This window comes from Drosophila sulfurigaster, chromosome 3, assembly GCF_023558435.1.
Source record: "Drosophila sulfurigaster albostrigata strain 15112-1811.04 chromosome 3, ASM2355843v2, whole genome shotgun sequence".
NCBI lineage: Eukaryota > Metazoa > Arthropoda > Insecta > Diptera > Drosophilidae > Drosophila > Drosophila sulfurigaster.
The window spans coordinates 26,213,461-26,228,876 of record NC_084883.1 but is presented as its reverse complement, the minus strand read 5'-3'; the positions used below and the strand labels follow the sequence as shown (position 1 = coordinate 26,228,876).

Genomic DNA, 15,416 nt, shown 5'->3' with positions numbered 1-15,416 from the left:
TAACCAAATGACCAATTGGCCAAAATTTATTTTAATTGCTCGCCCAGTTTAGGCATTTGCATATTTTGTTGGCTTGACTTCGCTCACTTCAACATGCAACGGGCAATGCTTAAGTTGTGGTCCCTATTCCAGTGCTGTGATAATGGGCCAGTTCACGCTGCGCCAAGAATGTGCCTGATAAGCAGCTAATTTGAGATACAACAACAATAACCGAGGCACACACGGGACATTTGGGCCCAGCTCAGCTCAGCTCAGCTCAGCTCTGCGCACATAAACCACTGAACATTAAAAAACCTTGAACGCCAAATATCTTGAAACTAGTAGTACTACATCGTACAACCAATATAAGCATTGTCTTTAGTGGCTGCTGCTGCTGCTGGTGCCTTGCTAGTTTTATGAAATAATTAAGTTTTATGTATTTTCCTTACTAGGTTTTTTTTACCGATCTGATTCCCCGGCTTGAAGAGCGTGCGCAGAGATTTCGTGGAAGCCGTAAAAAAGACCAAAACCATCTCCCCAGCTACCAACTCGGACGGGAGAGAACGTCTCTTGGCATCTTGGCATCCACAAACACATACAATCCATCAACTGCAGTAACAGCAAACATCAACAGCAGCAACAACGAACAGCAGCAACATTAACATCAACATCAACGTCAACATCAACATCAACATCAACAACAGCAGCAGCAGCAACAGCAGGCAACAACGACTCGCGTGGTTTTATGGCGTTCTTCAAATTTGATTAAAATTCGACGATTAAGCAAAACTTTAAACCAAAACCAATATCACATAGTTTACGCAGGCGATTCACTTTGCTGTCGGATTTCAAGCCATGCCACATACAGGTGAGTTTTGGGTCAGCTAATGAGCTGAAAGTGTGCGCGCGACTTCGATGCGATCGCCACACCACTCAAACAAATGGACAAATAGAAAAACCGAAAAAAAAACCAAAAACAAAAACTAAACTCATTTAACTGGTGATAATCGCGATCCGTCTCTAAAAACTAATCACAGCCCTTTCGGCCTTTAGGCGCTATGCTCTTTCCCCCCGCTCCCCGAGCAGCAAAGAGAAACAACTGAACATAAAATTCGCACTTCATTAAATTCGTACTCATTCGACTGCAAGAGATGCCCTCGGCAGTAGTTTAAGAGTGTGCACAAGTTATTGCGGTTATTAATAATACGACTAGTAGTCCCAGGCAATATTAGTGCATGAGTGTTTCACACACACTAATCGAGCGTATTGAAAGACTCCTTCCCAATTTTATGGCAAAACGAAAACGAATTGGCATAAGCAGGAGTTGTGCTAATTGAATATACCATAGTATTTCTTTTAGCGTAGAAAGCGTTCCACTAAGAATCATCTTTAGACAGAACTTATTGCGTTTACACATTCATTTCTCAACGATTTTACAATAATGATTATAGTTAGGAATGTTGCGTGTTATTATATTTATTTTATTCTATTTAGAATTATATCCTGAAAAATGCGAGACAGACTTATAAAATGAGATCCATGTCTTTCCACCTGTCCGACAGCTTTTGCTATTGATTAAGCTACTACATATATTGTGTAAAAAAGCCTAATGATTAGCACATCTTAGGAATGTCTTTGATTATAATTAAAACTTTATTCTATCACAATATTTTTATTGAACTCAACACCACATTTGCTTTCTAAGCTCAAATAAAAAGTTTCTACATTTTGTCGGCAACACAAGAGAAGTGTTACAATTTAATTACTATCATGCAAAAAAAAATTCTTTTCCATAACTTACAAAACTGACTTTTATATTTGATTTACAAGTAGGGATCCAAATTTATAAAATAAATGTTTGTTAACCATTTTTTTGATTTAAAAGAACAAAGAGAGACTAAAGAGCCAAATGAAATTGAATAATATAATATATAATGTGCATCATGTTCAACATTAATAGTAATTATAAATAACAATTTGAGACTATTCCCGCATCGACTGCGAATAACTGAATTTAAATAAGAAATATTTGGAATCTAATACGATGTTGTCTTCTGTGTTGCAGGTCAGGCGGGTGTCAACCAGTTGGGCGGAGTCTTTGTCAATGGGCGTCCTCTGCCGGACTGTGTGAGGCGTCGCATCGTTGACTTGGCTCTGTGCGGAGTCAGGCCTTGCGATATATCGCGTCAATTGCTGGTCTCCCATGGTAAGTCAACTAAAAAAGCACTGTAAATTGAATTGAATTTATTTGAAAGGCTTTTCTGCTTTCTCCACTCTTGACTAGGCTGCGTTTCGAAAATTCTGACGCGATTTTACGAGACGGGCTCCATAAGACCGGGATCGATTGGTGGCAGCAAGACCAAGGTGAGTGCAATATAAAGTAGAGTCTATGTAGGATGTGGAAGTGGGATTTTGATTGGGCTTCGTGGGATTTGGGCATATGTGTGTGCGCCGTGAAATCAACAAACGATTATATGTATAAAAATCAAACGCACAGCAGTAAATCCATAAAGTATCAAAGATAAAGAGTAGCTAGTTTACATATTTTTTATGTTTTGTGCTTTTGGGATGACAGGTTTTCGAAGGAGGAAGAGAAGGTGATGGAGGTGGAGATGGAGGTGGAGGTGGAGGTGGAGGAGACACATTGGCGTGGGCAGAGCGCAACAAATCAATCTCATTTACTGCCGTTGATAAGCCAGCACGCTTCTGTTGCTGTTGCTGTTACCACGGCTGCCTGACGTCTCTTATGGATGGAAAACTCGTCTATAGTTTTATTTCTAGTCAGCTGAAGAGTTTCGCACGCTCAATCAGCTACTGGCTACTGGTTGATAGTTGACTTTACCGTGCAGTTTGAGGCCATTCAAATCTGATAGTGACGACAATATGCGAGCGCGTCAGTAAAGATTGCGATAGTAATTGTGTAGTATAACACAGTAGTTGTTGGCAGGATAAGCGCGAATCACGGTGCACAGTGGTGTGAGTAGCCGTAAATACTAGTGCTGATACACAGAGAAAAAAATATGTTCGAAAGGGAAGCTTCTCTTTTTGGTAATTGATTTACATTTTATTTAAAAATGAAATAAACACAAGTGTACAAGATGTACTTAACGAAACATAAAACAATGTAGAAAACATAATATGCAGTTTGTAAGGGGAATGTGTTTGCCAAAACTTCACAATAGAAAAATTTTTCAATGAAATTCTTGTTCTTTAAACATATGAGAATAACTCGCTAAGAAATTTTGATTTAGGAACAAAGTAAGATTAATGCCTGCATTGAGCACTAAAAAATTGGAATCTTAAATACAATAAATAGGATTTTTAATTTACAAATTTATTTCCCATCCATGTGCCTCACAAAAAAATAATGCAAAAATATATCAAATGTTCTAATTTTACTTTTTACCATAAAAAATGCATCGTTTCAAAATTTAAATCAATTATAGATAAACAATATATAATTAGGAAGATCAAAGCAAGTTTATTTGTTGATATAATTAAGTCGAACTTGAATTACAATAAAGTACAGTCAAGATTTTTGTTGTTGAACAAATTTTATATCACTTTAAACAAGATTTTTGGTATCAACACAAAAAAATCACAATATCAAAATAAATTTATCAATTTTATTTATCAACAAAAATTTGTATTCAAATCAAATAGATTGAACATTTAGCTTATTAATACTTTGATCAATATCATTTGTGCCAATGTTAAGTATTTTCTTTGACAACGAATCGATTAAATCGATTGATTATTTTTCTCGGTGTGCACTCGTAGTTGATGTACAAATTCAGGTGCATTGTTTGCCGTCGCGTCTGCTCTTTGCTGGGCCCACCCAGTGTAGCAGTGATTACTCCACCTCAGAGTCGCCTCCTCTTTTTTTGTTGTTGTTGTTTTTTTATTTTTTTATGTCGGGGTGATTCAATAACTGCCTGCACTTGCTCAAACAAAACGTGCATTTAACACCTACGCCGGGTCAATATATATACACTAATATGTGTAGAAGTGCCGCCGCTCTGGGGACGTCGAGTGGTGAGTGCTCGGGTGAGTGGTGGGGAGAGTAGTCCATAGACTGGGGGTAACAGTTACAGTGGGCAAAGCAGGGGTTAGTTGTTGGCTGGCGGACAAAGCGCGTTCGTGTAGATGGCGCGATAAGATCTGTGATGTAAATGCGGACTTGAACGCGCTCTCCTTCCACACTTCCCGCCTCGCCCCGCCTCCTCGACTATGAAACATACGTACAAGTATTTATGAATTTTTAATGAATTGCCGCGTCACACGTCACACGTGAGCACACGTGGAGCAGGCAGGACACGGCATCTGAGTGAGGGGAGCAAGGGAAATCGCTGTGTAAATTAACATATTGCTCAAAAATCGCTCGATAGAAATCGGTTGCTATAAAGCACTGGCGCAGTGGGCGTGACTTTAGAGACCCTTGCTAAAATTCTGTAATAAATTTTTATGTAGTTTTTTTTGTCTGCGTTTCGCAATTGAATTTCACGGCAATTAATGTCTATAAAATCCAGAGAATGCAACAACACAATTTCGCTTTTTTTTACTTGCAGCAAGTGGCCACGCCCACGGTGGTGAAGAAGATCATACGTCTGAAGGAGGAGAACAGCAGCATGTTTGCCTGGGAAATACGCGAGCAGCTGCAGCAGCAACGCGTTTGTGATCAGAGCTCCGTGCCCTCGATTAGCTCTATCAATCGCATATTGCGCAACAGTGGCCTGTGGACCGATGAGATGACTTCCAGCCAACAGAACGCTGCAGCAGCGGCAGCAGCAGCGGCGGCGGCAGCGGCAGCAGCTCATCACAGTGATTATGCCACACCGTCGCAACTCTATGCGGCAGGCGGTGGTGGCAATGCGGTGGCAGGTGCAATGCAACGAGCAACGCCCACATCAGCCACAACGTCGTCCACATCGTCGTTGGCCGGATCAGCCTCACGCTACAGCAAACCACCGGCATCGCCTTCATCATCATCATCCTCGGCAGCAGCAGCAGCAGCAGCGGGACCGAAGCTCTTACCTAGTCACGGGAATGCTGGTCACAGTCATGCGCTGACTGGCGCTGTGTCCAGCCAACTGGGTGGCTTGGATCTCAGCTACTCGGCACTGCACAAGCACTGGCTGTGGAATCCCTCCCTCCTCTATTACACCCAGGCACACATGCAGGCTGCCCAGGCAGCGGCTGCCACAGGGGGTCAGTTCTTGCCTTATGCCGGCAACTATTTGCCACATGGGGCAGCCAACATTGCGGCAGTGGCAGCGGCAGCAGCGGGCAATCATTCGATGAGTGGCGGCGGTTTCACCAAATCGGAGAGTTCCATTGATTTGACCAAACCATGCGCAATGGGCGATCCGTTGAGTGATTGCGATTCGGGCAAATCGTCGCCGACAGCGTTGTCATTGATCTCGACTAGCGCCAGCATCAACGACACTTTGAGCAACACCACCAACAATAACAACAACACTAACAACAACAACAACAACAATAGTCGCAAGAGGAATCCGTATTCCATTGAGGAGCTGTTGAAGAAGCCCGATAAGCGGCTGCGTCTGAGCAGCGAGGCGAGTCTTGAGGGAGCCACAGCCAAGCGTGATAATCTGGATAGCATAAGTTCGAGTTCCAGTTCCAGTTCGTGTGAGAGTCACAGCAACAGCAGCAACAGCAGCTCGAACAGCTCGGAGGATGCGGCCAATGCTTTGAGTAGCGACGCAAAGCCGCAGCTGAATGTTGTGGACATCGAGGAGGATTGCAGTGTGGAGGTAGTTAATTAACTTAAGTCACTCTTTGTCTCTCTCTCTCCCCTTCCTTAGCTTTGTCCCCATATAATCGTGATAACTATTCGTAAACAAAAAAAAAAGAATAATGCTAGTTAGAAATATGTAAACTCTTTACTTGCATCATTTGAGAAGCTATTACTTTACTTACAAAATGTATTTCATTGTCAAGCAGCTACATAAGTAATTATAAGTTTACTATAAACATTTATTCAACAAAGTAGTCGCAATTGTATGCAAGCATGTAAATAATATAAGTAAATGCTGTTTTAATTATATCGTATCGTACTTGAATATTTTAAATAAAGTGCGCATAAGTACTCGTACTCCTTTTTCTGGTTGTTATTTTGTCTGGCTGTGTGTTAACTGGTCTTCGTGTGGTCCCCGACCTGTTTTGTCTTTCAGTTGCAGTTGCAGTTGCAATTGCTGTTGCTGTTGCTGTGGCAGTTGGAGGCGCTCTTTAATTAACTTGCACGCCAATGAAGTGTCAACAAGTTGCCAGCAACAGCAATTGGCTGCAACAATGCGCTGCAAAGTGCAAAATTACAGGATGTCTGACACGACCATAACTATCGATCGCCCGCGGTGGCAGCCGACCGCTTCCCCTCCTCCCTTGACTTCACCTTCAGCTCCTCCATTTTCCATCTCCCATCTGTGGATTGTCCGACACTGTGGTCCAGCAGTCAATTGTCGCGCAATTTTGAATGCATCAATTATGGAATTCAACAATTTGTACTTTAGCACTTAATGCAGTACAAATATTTTAATGCCGGACTACGTTGCGTATACTTAATGCTTACAAAATTATAAAATATATACATTAATTAGCGTTATATTAAACTTCTTTAAAATAAATTGGACAATTCGATGTAATTTAGTAGTTTTGATGAATTTGTATTTTAACAATTTTGATTATTATTTTATTTGATAACTAAATCATATAGCTTCCTTTCACTTTGGGGATTCAAAGTAGAGCAAGTAAAGCTAACATCGTACATAAATTATTTTTATACATTATACGTATCATCTAACAGTTAAATGCAGTTCTTTATTTTCAAATATTGTCTTTAAGCAAAATTGTTTTATTATTTATTTATTTTAACTATATAGCAAAGAAACTCGTTTTTTGTTTACGACAACACATCAACATTGAATCAAATTTAAGGCTTCATGGCAGCCATTTTATGAACATAGTAATTATTTCTATTATATGCAATTCAAAGATAATGATTCAAATCAAACAACTTACAATGCAACTTTAAAAGTATTCACATAAATTCATATAATTTTAATTACTTCTTATAATTACTTATTTTCAATACCTGAGTGAAATGAAATCTATGAATTTAATTTTCGAACAAACACTAAATATTGATGAAGTGTTGAGCATAAGGTAATCAAATTTTGTGCAATAAAACTCCATTTCGACCCACTATGCGTTGCATTGGCGTTGCAAACAAGTCAAGGCGACAATGGCAATGGAATTGCTATTGGAATTGGAATTGACGCGTCTTGCTGTGGTGTTGTGTGATGTGGTGTGGTGTGATTTGGTGTGGCAGCAATGTGCACAGAATTCATAAACAGAGAAGAGCGGACAGATCACGGGCTTGCCGCCAGGGACGAGTGTGCAGACACCTCAACGAGTGCTGAGTTTGTGAATTGCCACCATTTGAATCGACATCGATAGCGACACCGACAGGAGGAGCCAGAAGTTAACTTTCTCAGGATGGACAGCTTTCTTGACTACTCTAAATATGATGGCAATAAATCAGTGTGTCTTAGATAACTCTAGCAGCGTTTTTTGTTTTCGTTGGCTTAACTGTGTTCAAGGAAAAGCAATTAACTGCGTAGTGAGTTTGCTTAAAAGTAAAGTAAGTAGTGCTTGAAATGAATGAGAATTTATGTAGATTATAATGCTGCAAATGCAGATTTAAAACAATGGCAATATAAAGTCAATTCATCATAGTTATTAATAATTTCATTTAATGATGTTTAGAATTATTCTTAGATATTTATTTCATGATTTATTTCTTGTCATAATATTGAATTCCATTTATGAAAATAAAAGAATTAGTCATTATTTTGATAGAATCATAAATACAATCTATAGCTAAAACAGTAAAATGAATTTGATTAAAGAAACTTTTGAGCAAGCTCTCTAAATATAAAAGAGCAAATCAAGGCACGAACCGTGCCAAAAACTCAAATGCGAAATATATGCGAAAAACGTACAATTCGCAGCTCAAGTGGGGCAACAAAAAAAGAGAGAGACGTTTACTGTCGAAATAGGAAGCTGAAAATTAGTAAAAAAGCTGCCATAATTGTATCACGTGCGGAGTGTGGAGCCGTAAGGGACATTGCACTTCATAAACAAAGCTAAAAGGCGTTGAAGATGCGCACAAGAAAACTTCTGTCTTTGCTGTTGATGTTTCTGTGGCTGATGCTGATCAGGAATGCCGTACAGTGTGAAGGCTTTCCAACCAGCAATTGTGGTAGAGGGATAGAGAAGGAGAAGGAGCAGGAGTAGAGCAGTAGAGTAGAGCAGAGTCAAGAGCCGGATCGTGGCCAGTGCCAGGAATGTCCAGGCATGACTATGACTGACAGGCTGGATGCTTTGGCAAAAAGTTGCTGCTTTGGGCGGTTACTGATTGCGCACATAATGTTGTTGAACGTTGAATGCTGAACGAAAGATCGTCGCAATCGTTGCGATCGTTGCGATCGCTGCGATCGTCTTCGATCATAAGCTTTGGGGGCGACACTTTTGGGCCAGGCCACATCGGGACAACAGAATATTTTTATACGCTCGCGTTCGAAATATCAATGAGCTGGGCATAGTCGAGACAGACAGTGCGCGATCGGGTCCAGGATCCGTCCCGATCTTCGCAATTCGATCTCCGCTGCGATTTCCGATCGAAGGCGTTTTTTGCAACGCCTTGGCAGAAGATTTTGCGCGACAAAAAAGCAACGCTTGCACGTTGCTGAGCATTTGGATTTCGCGCTCGTTTTGAGGTTTTTATAACGCTCAACAGCAGATACAGATACAGCTACAGCTGCAGATACAGATACATGTAGAGAGATACAGATACAGATGATGCTGCTGCTTTAGATGGAAAGGAGCTGAGCTTGCTCTCACCAGCGATTGGACTGTTTGCAATGTTCCGTCGCGCTGTTTGCGTTTGATTTGTGTTTTGGTTTTTGCGTCCGCGGCCTCAACGCGTTTTTGGCATAAATCAAAATCTTGTTGGACATCGGACAAGATGCGCTGAGCAGCGAATTGTGCACAGATCCACAGATCCCTTCCCTTTCCCTTCGCAAAACATTTCTTGCAGTGCATCGTTGTGGAGCATCGTTTGGCCGCAATGCGATGCGACAGATATTATGGCAGAAAATTTATTTTATGGCGGTAATGGTGTTATGTTTTACGCGATTAGCAGATCGAAATGTTTGACAATGCACATTTAAACCGCGGAATTCAATCAATCGTTGCCCAACGACGATTCTGTGATTCTCATTTGCCAATAATGTAATCCAAATCAATTAAGAGTTAATTGTACATTTCGACATGTGCTGTCAGTTATTCTGTAAAATATTCCAGCACAAAAATATTAATTGTAGGAGTTGCATGGGATGGCTTTCATTCGTACAGAGTAAAGTTTCTGATTGCGGTCAACTTGGTGGCCGCCAGTGCGATCTCTGTCTACGAATGATTGCAAGTTGACACACAGCCTCCTCGTGGCACCTCCTGGGTAGCTATCTTAGCATCCGCTAGATAGCGAGCTAATGTGTGCAGCGAGTCATCCGGACGGTAAATGGTTGAGCGCAGGGTTTGGAACCCGCCTCGGAAAAAAGAAGCCCAAGGAAAACCAAAGCGAAAGCCTCGGAAAGGATCCCCCCTTATGTTGACGACCACCGCAAAATGAAAAAGGACTACGATTTAAGGATATGCACCTGGAATGTCCGAACCCTTAATTGGGAAGGTGCCTCTATCCAACTGGCGGATGCCCTCGAGAAATTAAAGGCTGACATTACCGCCATCCAGGAAATGAGATGGACAGGACAAGGTTGTTCCAAGCGAGCAAACTGTGATATTTATTACAGCTGCCATGCGGAGAGGCGCGAATTTGGATGCGGATTTGTAGTAAGCCGGAGACTTCGCCACCACGTCTACAATTTCACCCCAGTGAGTGAACGGCTGGCTACAATCCGCGTCAAAGCTAGATTTTTTAATCTTAGCATAATTTGCGCGCACGCCCCGACGGAGGAGAAGGATGATGCTGCTAAGGATGCATTCTACGCGAGACTCGAGGACACATACGACCGCTGCCCAAACCACGACGTGAAGATCATCCTCGGGGACTTCAACGCAAAGGTTGGGCGCGAACGCATCTTTGACCGCACCGTCGGTAAATTCAGCCTCCACGAGACCACCTCGAACAACGGTTTCAGGCTGATTGACTTCGCCGCGGCGCGAAACATGGTAGTGAGTAGCACCAGATTTCGGCACCTCGACATCCACAAGGCAACATGGCTGTCCCCTGATCAGAAAACGCGCAACCAGATTGATCATGTTGTGATAGACGGAAGGCATGCCTCAAGCGTGATGGACGTGCGTACGTTCCGTGGAGTCAACATAGACTCGGACCACTATCTTGTCGCAGCCAAGATACGCATGCGGCTAAGCCGAGCGAAAAACGTACGCCCCATCACGCAACGAAAGCTTGACGTCACTAGGCTGCGATCGCAACGGACAGCAACAGCCTACTCCACTCACCTCTCGGAACTGCTCCACCAACCAACCCCTCTTCCTGTTGACGCCGGCGGACTCTGGGCGCACATATCCCACTCCATGCGAGCTGCCGCTGAAACAGCCATTGGGTTCAAGCGCCCACCCACACGGAACCAATGGTATGACGAGGAGTGTCGCGTCGCAGCTGCGGCAAAAAACGCCGCCTACAGAAGAACGCTGCAGTCTGGCGCAACGCGAGCTACGTGTGAACGTTACAGGGAGAAAAGGAAGGAAGAGAGGCGGCTTTTAGACGGAAAAAACGGGAGAAAGAAAAGCGAGAGTGCGAGGAACTCGAGGTGTTGCAGGACAGAAATGATGCTCGAAAATTTTACCAACAAGTCAACCGTCTGACACATGGTTTCAAGACCGGAGCATCTAACTGTCGAGATGAAAACGGATTCTGGTTACAGATACGCAGTGCACGCTGAGGTTATGGAGGGCGCATTTCTCCAAGCTGCTAGCAGGCGATGACGGCACCAATCCCGCCATTGGAGGAAGCAACCCGATACCACCAATCAACGACAATGTGGATATACCACTACCTAGCCATGACGAGGTCCGAGTTGCTATTATGCGACTCAAAAACAACAAAGCAGCCGGTGCTGATGGACTGCCTGCAGAGTTGTTTAAGGCCGGCGGCGAAGAGCTGATAAGGTGCATGCATCAGCTCTTCTGCAGAATATGGCTAGAGGAAAGCATGCCCAACGATTGGAATCTCAGCGTCCTTTGTCCTGTGCTGAAGAAAGGCGACCCGACGATATGCACCAACTACCGGGGAATTAGCCTGATTGCCATCTCATATAAGGTCCTATCGAGCGTAATATGTGAACGACTGAAGCCGTATACCAGCACACTGATCGGACCTTATCAGTGCGGCTTCAGACCTGGCAAATCCACCATAGACCAGATCTTCACATTGCGCCAAATCCTGGAGAAAACCCACGAAAATGGAATTGACACACATCATCTCTTTGTCGATTACAAAGCTGCATTCGATAGTCCGACACGAGAACGCCTATATGCCACCATGTCTGAGTTCGGTATTCCTGCAAAGCTGATACGTCTTTGCAGGATGACATTGAGCAGCACCATCAGCTCTGTCAAGGTAGGAACGAACCTCTCCGAACCTTTCAATACCGTTCGAGGTTTCAGACAAGGCGACCCCCTGTCGTGCAACCTCTTCAACTTTGTGATGGAAGGGGTCTTGCGGAAAGCCGGTGTGCATCGTGCTGGCACTATATTTTATAAAAGTGTCCAGCTCCTTGCTTACGCGGATGATATTGACATCATTGGCCGCAGCAAGCGTGATGTCACTGCTGCATTTTCCGCTATCGAAAAGAGTCAGCAAAAGTGGGTTTGGCGGTAAACGAGGGCAAGACGAAGTATATGCTGTCGACAAGCAGGAGGCGCGGCGACTAGACTCCCAGGTGGTAGCAGACAACTATATGTTCGAAGTGGTCAAGGAGTTCACATACCTTGGCACTGCCATCAACACCAAAAATGACGTCAGCCTGGAGATCAAGCGAAGAATCACACTTGCCAATAGGTGCTACTTTGGTCTGAGTAGGCAAATGTGCAATAGAGACCTCTCTCGCCGAACAAAATTAGCACTCTACAAGACACTCATACTACCCGTGCTCTTATATGGCGCAGAAGCATGGGTAGTGTCAATGACAGATGCAGCAGCGCTTGGAGTGTTCGAGAGGAAAATTCTTCGCAAGATCTTCGGTCCCGTTCGGATTGGGGACGACTTTCGCATTCGGATGAACCACGAGCTGTACGAGTTGTACGACGACGTGGACGTGGTCCGGCGCATCACGATACAACGTCTGCGCTGGCTCGGACACGTTGTGCGTATGGATGAAGAATCTCCAGCTCAGAAGGTATTCGAAGCGAGAGTCGACTACGGGCGACGACGAAGGGGACGACCAAATCTTCGTTGGAAGGACCAAGTAGAGCAGGACCTTAATCTGCTGGGAATTTCCAATTGGAGGAGGCGCGCGAAGAGCAGAGGCGCCTGGAGGGAGACGCTGAGGTCGGCCAAAACCCGAAATGGGTTGTAGTGCCACCTAATAAATAAATAAAGGAGTTGCATCTTTTAATGTGACTTAATACTACATTTTTATGGTTTTAATTTGGATTGCAAACAAAATTATTTAATAAAAATGTTTTGAAATGTTGAATGAAGATTTTCAATTTGTTTGTATTTTAATTGAGAGAAAAGAGAATGTTTACAGCATTTCCATTTGATATTTATAAGATAATAACAGCAATTGTGATGGGAATAACATAAAGTGATGGGCATATATTGTGCTTCAATTCAAAATTTAAATAGTTGAAGAACATCGATTGAAATTCGCAACTCATAAATAATGTCTGACTGCTTTTATAACCAAAATAATATGGTAGCAGTTAATTATCTCACAGTTAATTTGGTTCAATTAATTGTGTTTTATTAAGTCAACAATAGTATTAAATTTACTTAGATAACTATAAGGTTACCTAAACTAAATAAAGAAAACATAAATATGTAAACGGAGTTGAAGGAGCCAGCAGTCAGTACTCTATTTTATATTAAACGTAGTATTAAATACAAAATTTAATATATTACAACAAAATATATACATTATTGAAATTTTAACCATAGAATTCATATAACATATCTTTTACTTTTTACTGCACTTGTTAAAAAGTTAATTTGGTAATAGAGCACACTTAATAGACTTGTTGACTTCCGCTTTCGAAGGCGTGACACGTTGGCCCAATGCACTAAGTGACTTTTCTTGGATTTTCTCTTCTTACCTTTTGACATTTCGGGTGACATTTTCTCTGTGGCAATCTGGAGTGGAGTAAAGATGTTGTTTGTGTCTACTTAATTTTTTATGCAGCGCGCTGCCCTTGTAAAATAAAGCAATTTTTTATGGTCAATTTCTTAAAGACTACACAGACTTAATGCATCCGACCGGACTTGAACTCGTGATCATGGGACCTTTTGCGATGAGTTGTCAACATACAGCATCGAGATTGATTTCTCTGTTTTGTGTTTAGTGTTGCGTGTGTGTTTGTGTTTGTGTTTGTGTTTCTTGCGGCTAACGCCGACCGTTGTGCTCACAATTAAACCGTAAAAAGCGACGAAGCCAACAAGCGGGAGAAAAGGGTTAATTAGCAGTCGCCGGAGTAAGTGAGCAGCCAGCCTGACAGCCAAGAGAACCGAGAATTGAGAACCTAACAACCCGGACCGGCAAAAGGCAAAAGGCAACCGGCAAACCGACAATCGACAACCGAGAACCGGCAACAGAAGCAGTTATGTTCTCATTTAAAACGCTCGACAACAGGTTGAGAGAGCAATAAAAATTAAAATGTTTTCCTGCTTTCCACAGGTCGATCGGTCGGTCGGTAGCTCTGTTGGGCATCGGACAACATTAAAAACCTAAAACTGTGAATCGTCGCATCGATGAATCGATCGCATAATGGGGAATTGAACGAGCCAAGAGACAACAAATCACAAAACAGTAGCAATCCCCAAAATATTGTCCAACTGTGACATTTACATAATTAGGTTTTATTGTTGTTGCCTGTGATCATCGCTCCCATGAGTTCCACAATCACAACAAATTCAAATACAAATTCGAGTGTGAGTTGCGAGTTGATCGATCGGCGGAAACTCATTCGAAATTCATTTGTGAATTTCCTTTAAATCTGCCAAAACTAAAAAGAAGTAGTAACATAACATAAATAAAATTTCAAACGCTGCTGAGATGAGACTGATGTTGGGAGACTGAGTCTGCATTGAACGTCAAGTGAATGACCTGGCATATAATCAAAGTCAGTAGGCGACTGTGTGGCAATAAAAACAGTTAACAACTTTACAACAACAGTCAACGCCACACGGCACACGATGAGTATTGTTGTGTTGCACTTACTCACTCATGTTGTGCTGTGCTGTGTGTGTAGTGTGTGTGCCTTCTTCGACATGGACATTGATATCGCTGTGCTGAGCACTTTGATCAGCTGCCCATTGAGTTGACGACTTTTGGGTGCTTCTTCTGTGTCGGATTCAGATTCGGATTCGGGCTCGGGATTGGGGATTGCATTCTTATAGCCATGATAAATTTACTTGTTCTTTACGTAGCGCCAGCTCACTCAGCACTTTGATTCGTTTCGATGTTATTGGTTCCACTGAATTCGAGGAAGTAAAAGTTCTTAAAATATCATTTAAGTTTTAAGTGTTTCATTATCTTTCTTTTATTTTTATTCTGCTTTACTTTATTCTCTTATTTTTATTTTATTATTTAATTTTAAGCTTCAATCAATTTGTTGAAATTAGATAAAAATTAGTTTTTACTTTTTAATATGGAATTCAACTTTTTCATGTGAAAATTATAATAAATTTGATCTTCATGTTCGTATTTATTTTAATTAAAATTTTTGTTTTTCCCCATCTTTAATTTCTTTCTACTATAAAATATTTAACTGTTAATTATAAATATTATTTCTTGTTTTATTTTATAAAAATACGCGTTTACTTAAATCATCATCAGCTACCAAATTCATTTTATTTTTTTTGACAGACGCTCATTAAATTTTTATTTTTGTTTGAATGCTCTTTTACAAGCTTTAAGTAATTGATATTATAAATTATGAATGATCAATAAATTTCTTGAGTCTGCTCATTTTTCTTAATTAAATTAATTGAGATTATTTTAATGGTCCGTGATCAATTAATTTGATTTTTACATTTTTAATACTTTTTGACGACAAATAACAAGTTTAATTCAGATAATAAAATCAGCGAGATCCTTTTTATTTTTTTTACCGAGTGTTCCCATTCAGAATTATGTATTACTACTATAGAATATAAG

The 15,416-nt window shown here is 41.6% G+C and overlaps 3 protein-coding genes across 3 annotated transcripts; all 3 read left to right on the top strand.

Moving 5' to 3' along the window:
• The first annotated feature begins 438 nt into the window (after window positions 1–438).
• On the top strand, window positions 439–6,087 carry LOC133844702 (paired box pox-neuro protein). Its single transcript, XM_062278802.1, has 4 exons — window positions 439–847; window positions 2,045–2,185; window positions 2,264–2,343; window positions 4,548–6,087. The coding sequence occupies exons 1-4, from the start codon at window positions 835–837 to the stop codon at window positions 5,763–5,765; spliced, it is 1,452 nt and encodes a 483-aa protein (XP_062134786.1). The 5' UTR covers window positions 439–834; the 3' UTR covers window positions 5,766–6,087.
• A 3,597-nt stretch (window positions 6,088–9,684) lies between these two features.
• LOC133839972 (uncharacterized) lies at window positions 9,685–11,920 on the top strand. Its single transcript, XM_062271625.1, has 2 exons — window positions 9,685–10,759; window positions 10,965–11,920. The coding sequence occupies exons 1-2, from the start codon at window positions 9,685–9,687 to the stop codon at window positions 11,918–11,920; spliced, it is 2,031 nt and encodes a 676-aa protein (XP_062127609.1).
• Window positions 11,921–11,967: 47 nt separating this feature from the next.
• LOC133844230 (uncharacterized) lies at window positions 11,968–12,624 on the top strand. Its single transcript, XM_062278143.1, has 2 exons — window positions 11,968–12,359; window positions 12,501–12,624. The coding sequence occupies exons 1-2, from the start codon at window positions 12,000–12,002 to the stop codon at window positions 12,615–12,617; spliced, it is 477 nt and encodes a 158-aa protein (XP_062134127.1). The 5' UTR covers window positions 11,968–11,999; the 3' UTR covers window positions 12,618–12,624.
• Window positions 12,625–15,416: the final 2,792 nt, after the last annotated feature.

Excerpts from the sequence above, each read along its gene's own strand:
- LOC133844702 (XM_062278802.1), top strand. Across the intron at positions 2,186-2,263 it reads TCAATTGCTGGTCTCCCATG|GCTGCGTTTCGAAAATTCTG; the intron begins GTAAGTCAACTA and ends ACTCTTGACTAG. Across the intron at positions 2,344-4,547 it reads TTGGTGGCAGCAAGACCAAG|CAAGTGGCCACGCCCACGGT; the intron begins GTGAGTGCAATA and ends TTTTACTTGCAG.
- LOC133839972 (XM_062271625.1), top strand. The coding sequence starts at position 9,685 with ATGAAAAAGGACTACGATTTAAGGATATGCACCTGGAATGTCCGAACC. Across the intron at positions 10,760-10,964 it reads TGGCGCAACGCGAGCTACGT|ATACGCAGTGCACGCTGAGG; the intron begins GTGAACGTTACA and ends TTCTGGTTACAG.
- LOC133844230 (XM_062278143.1), top strand. The coding sequence starts at position 12,000 with ATGTTCGAAGTGGTCAAGGAGTTCACATACCTTGGCACTGCCATCAAC. Across the intron at positions 12,360-12,500 it reads TGTACGACGACGTGGACGTG|GACCAAGTAGAGCAGGACCT; the intron begins GTCCGGCGCATC and ends CTTCGTTGGAAG.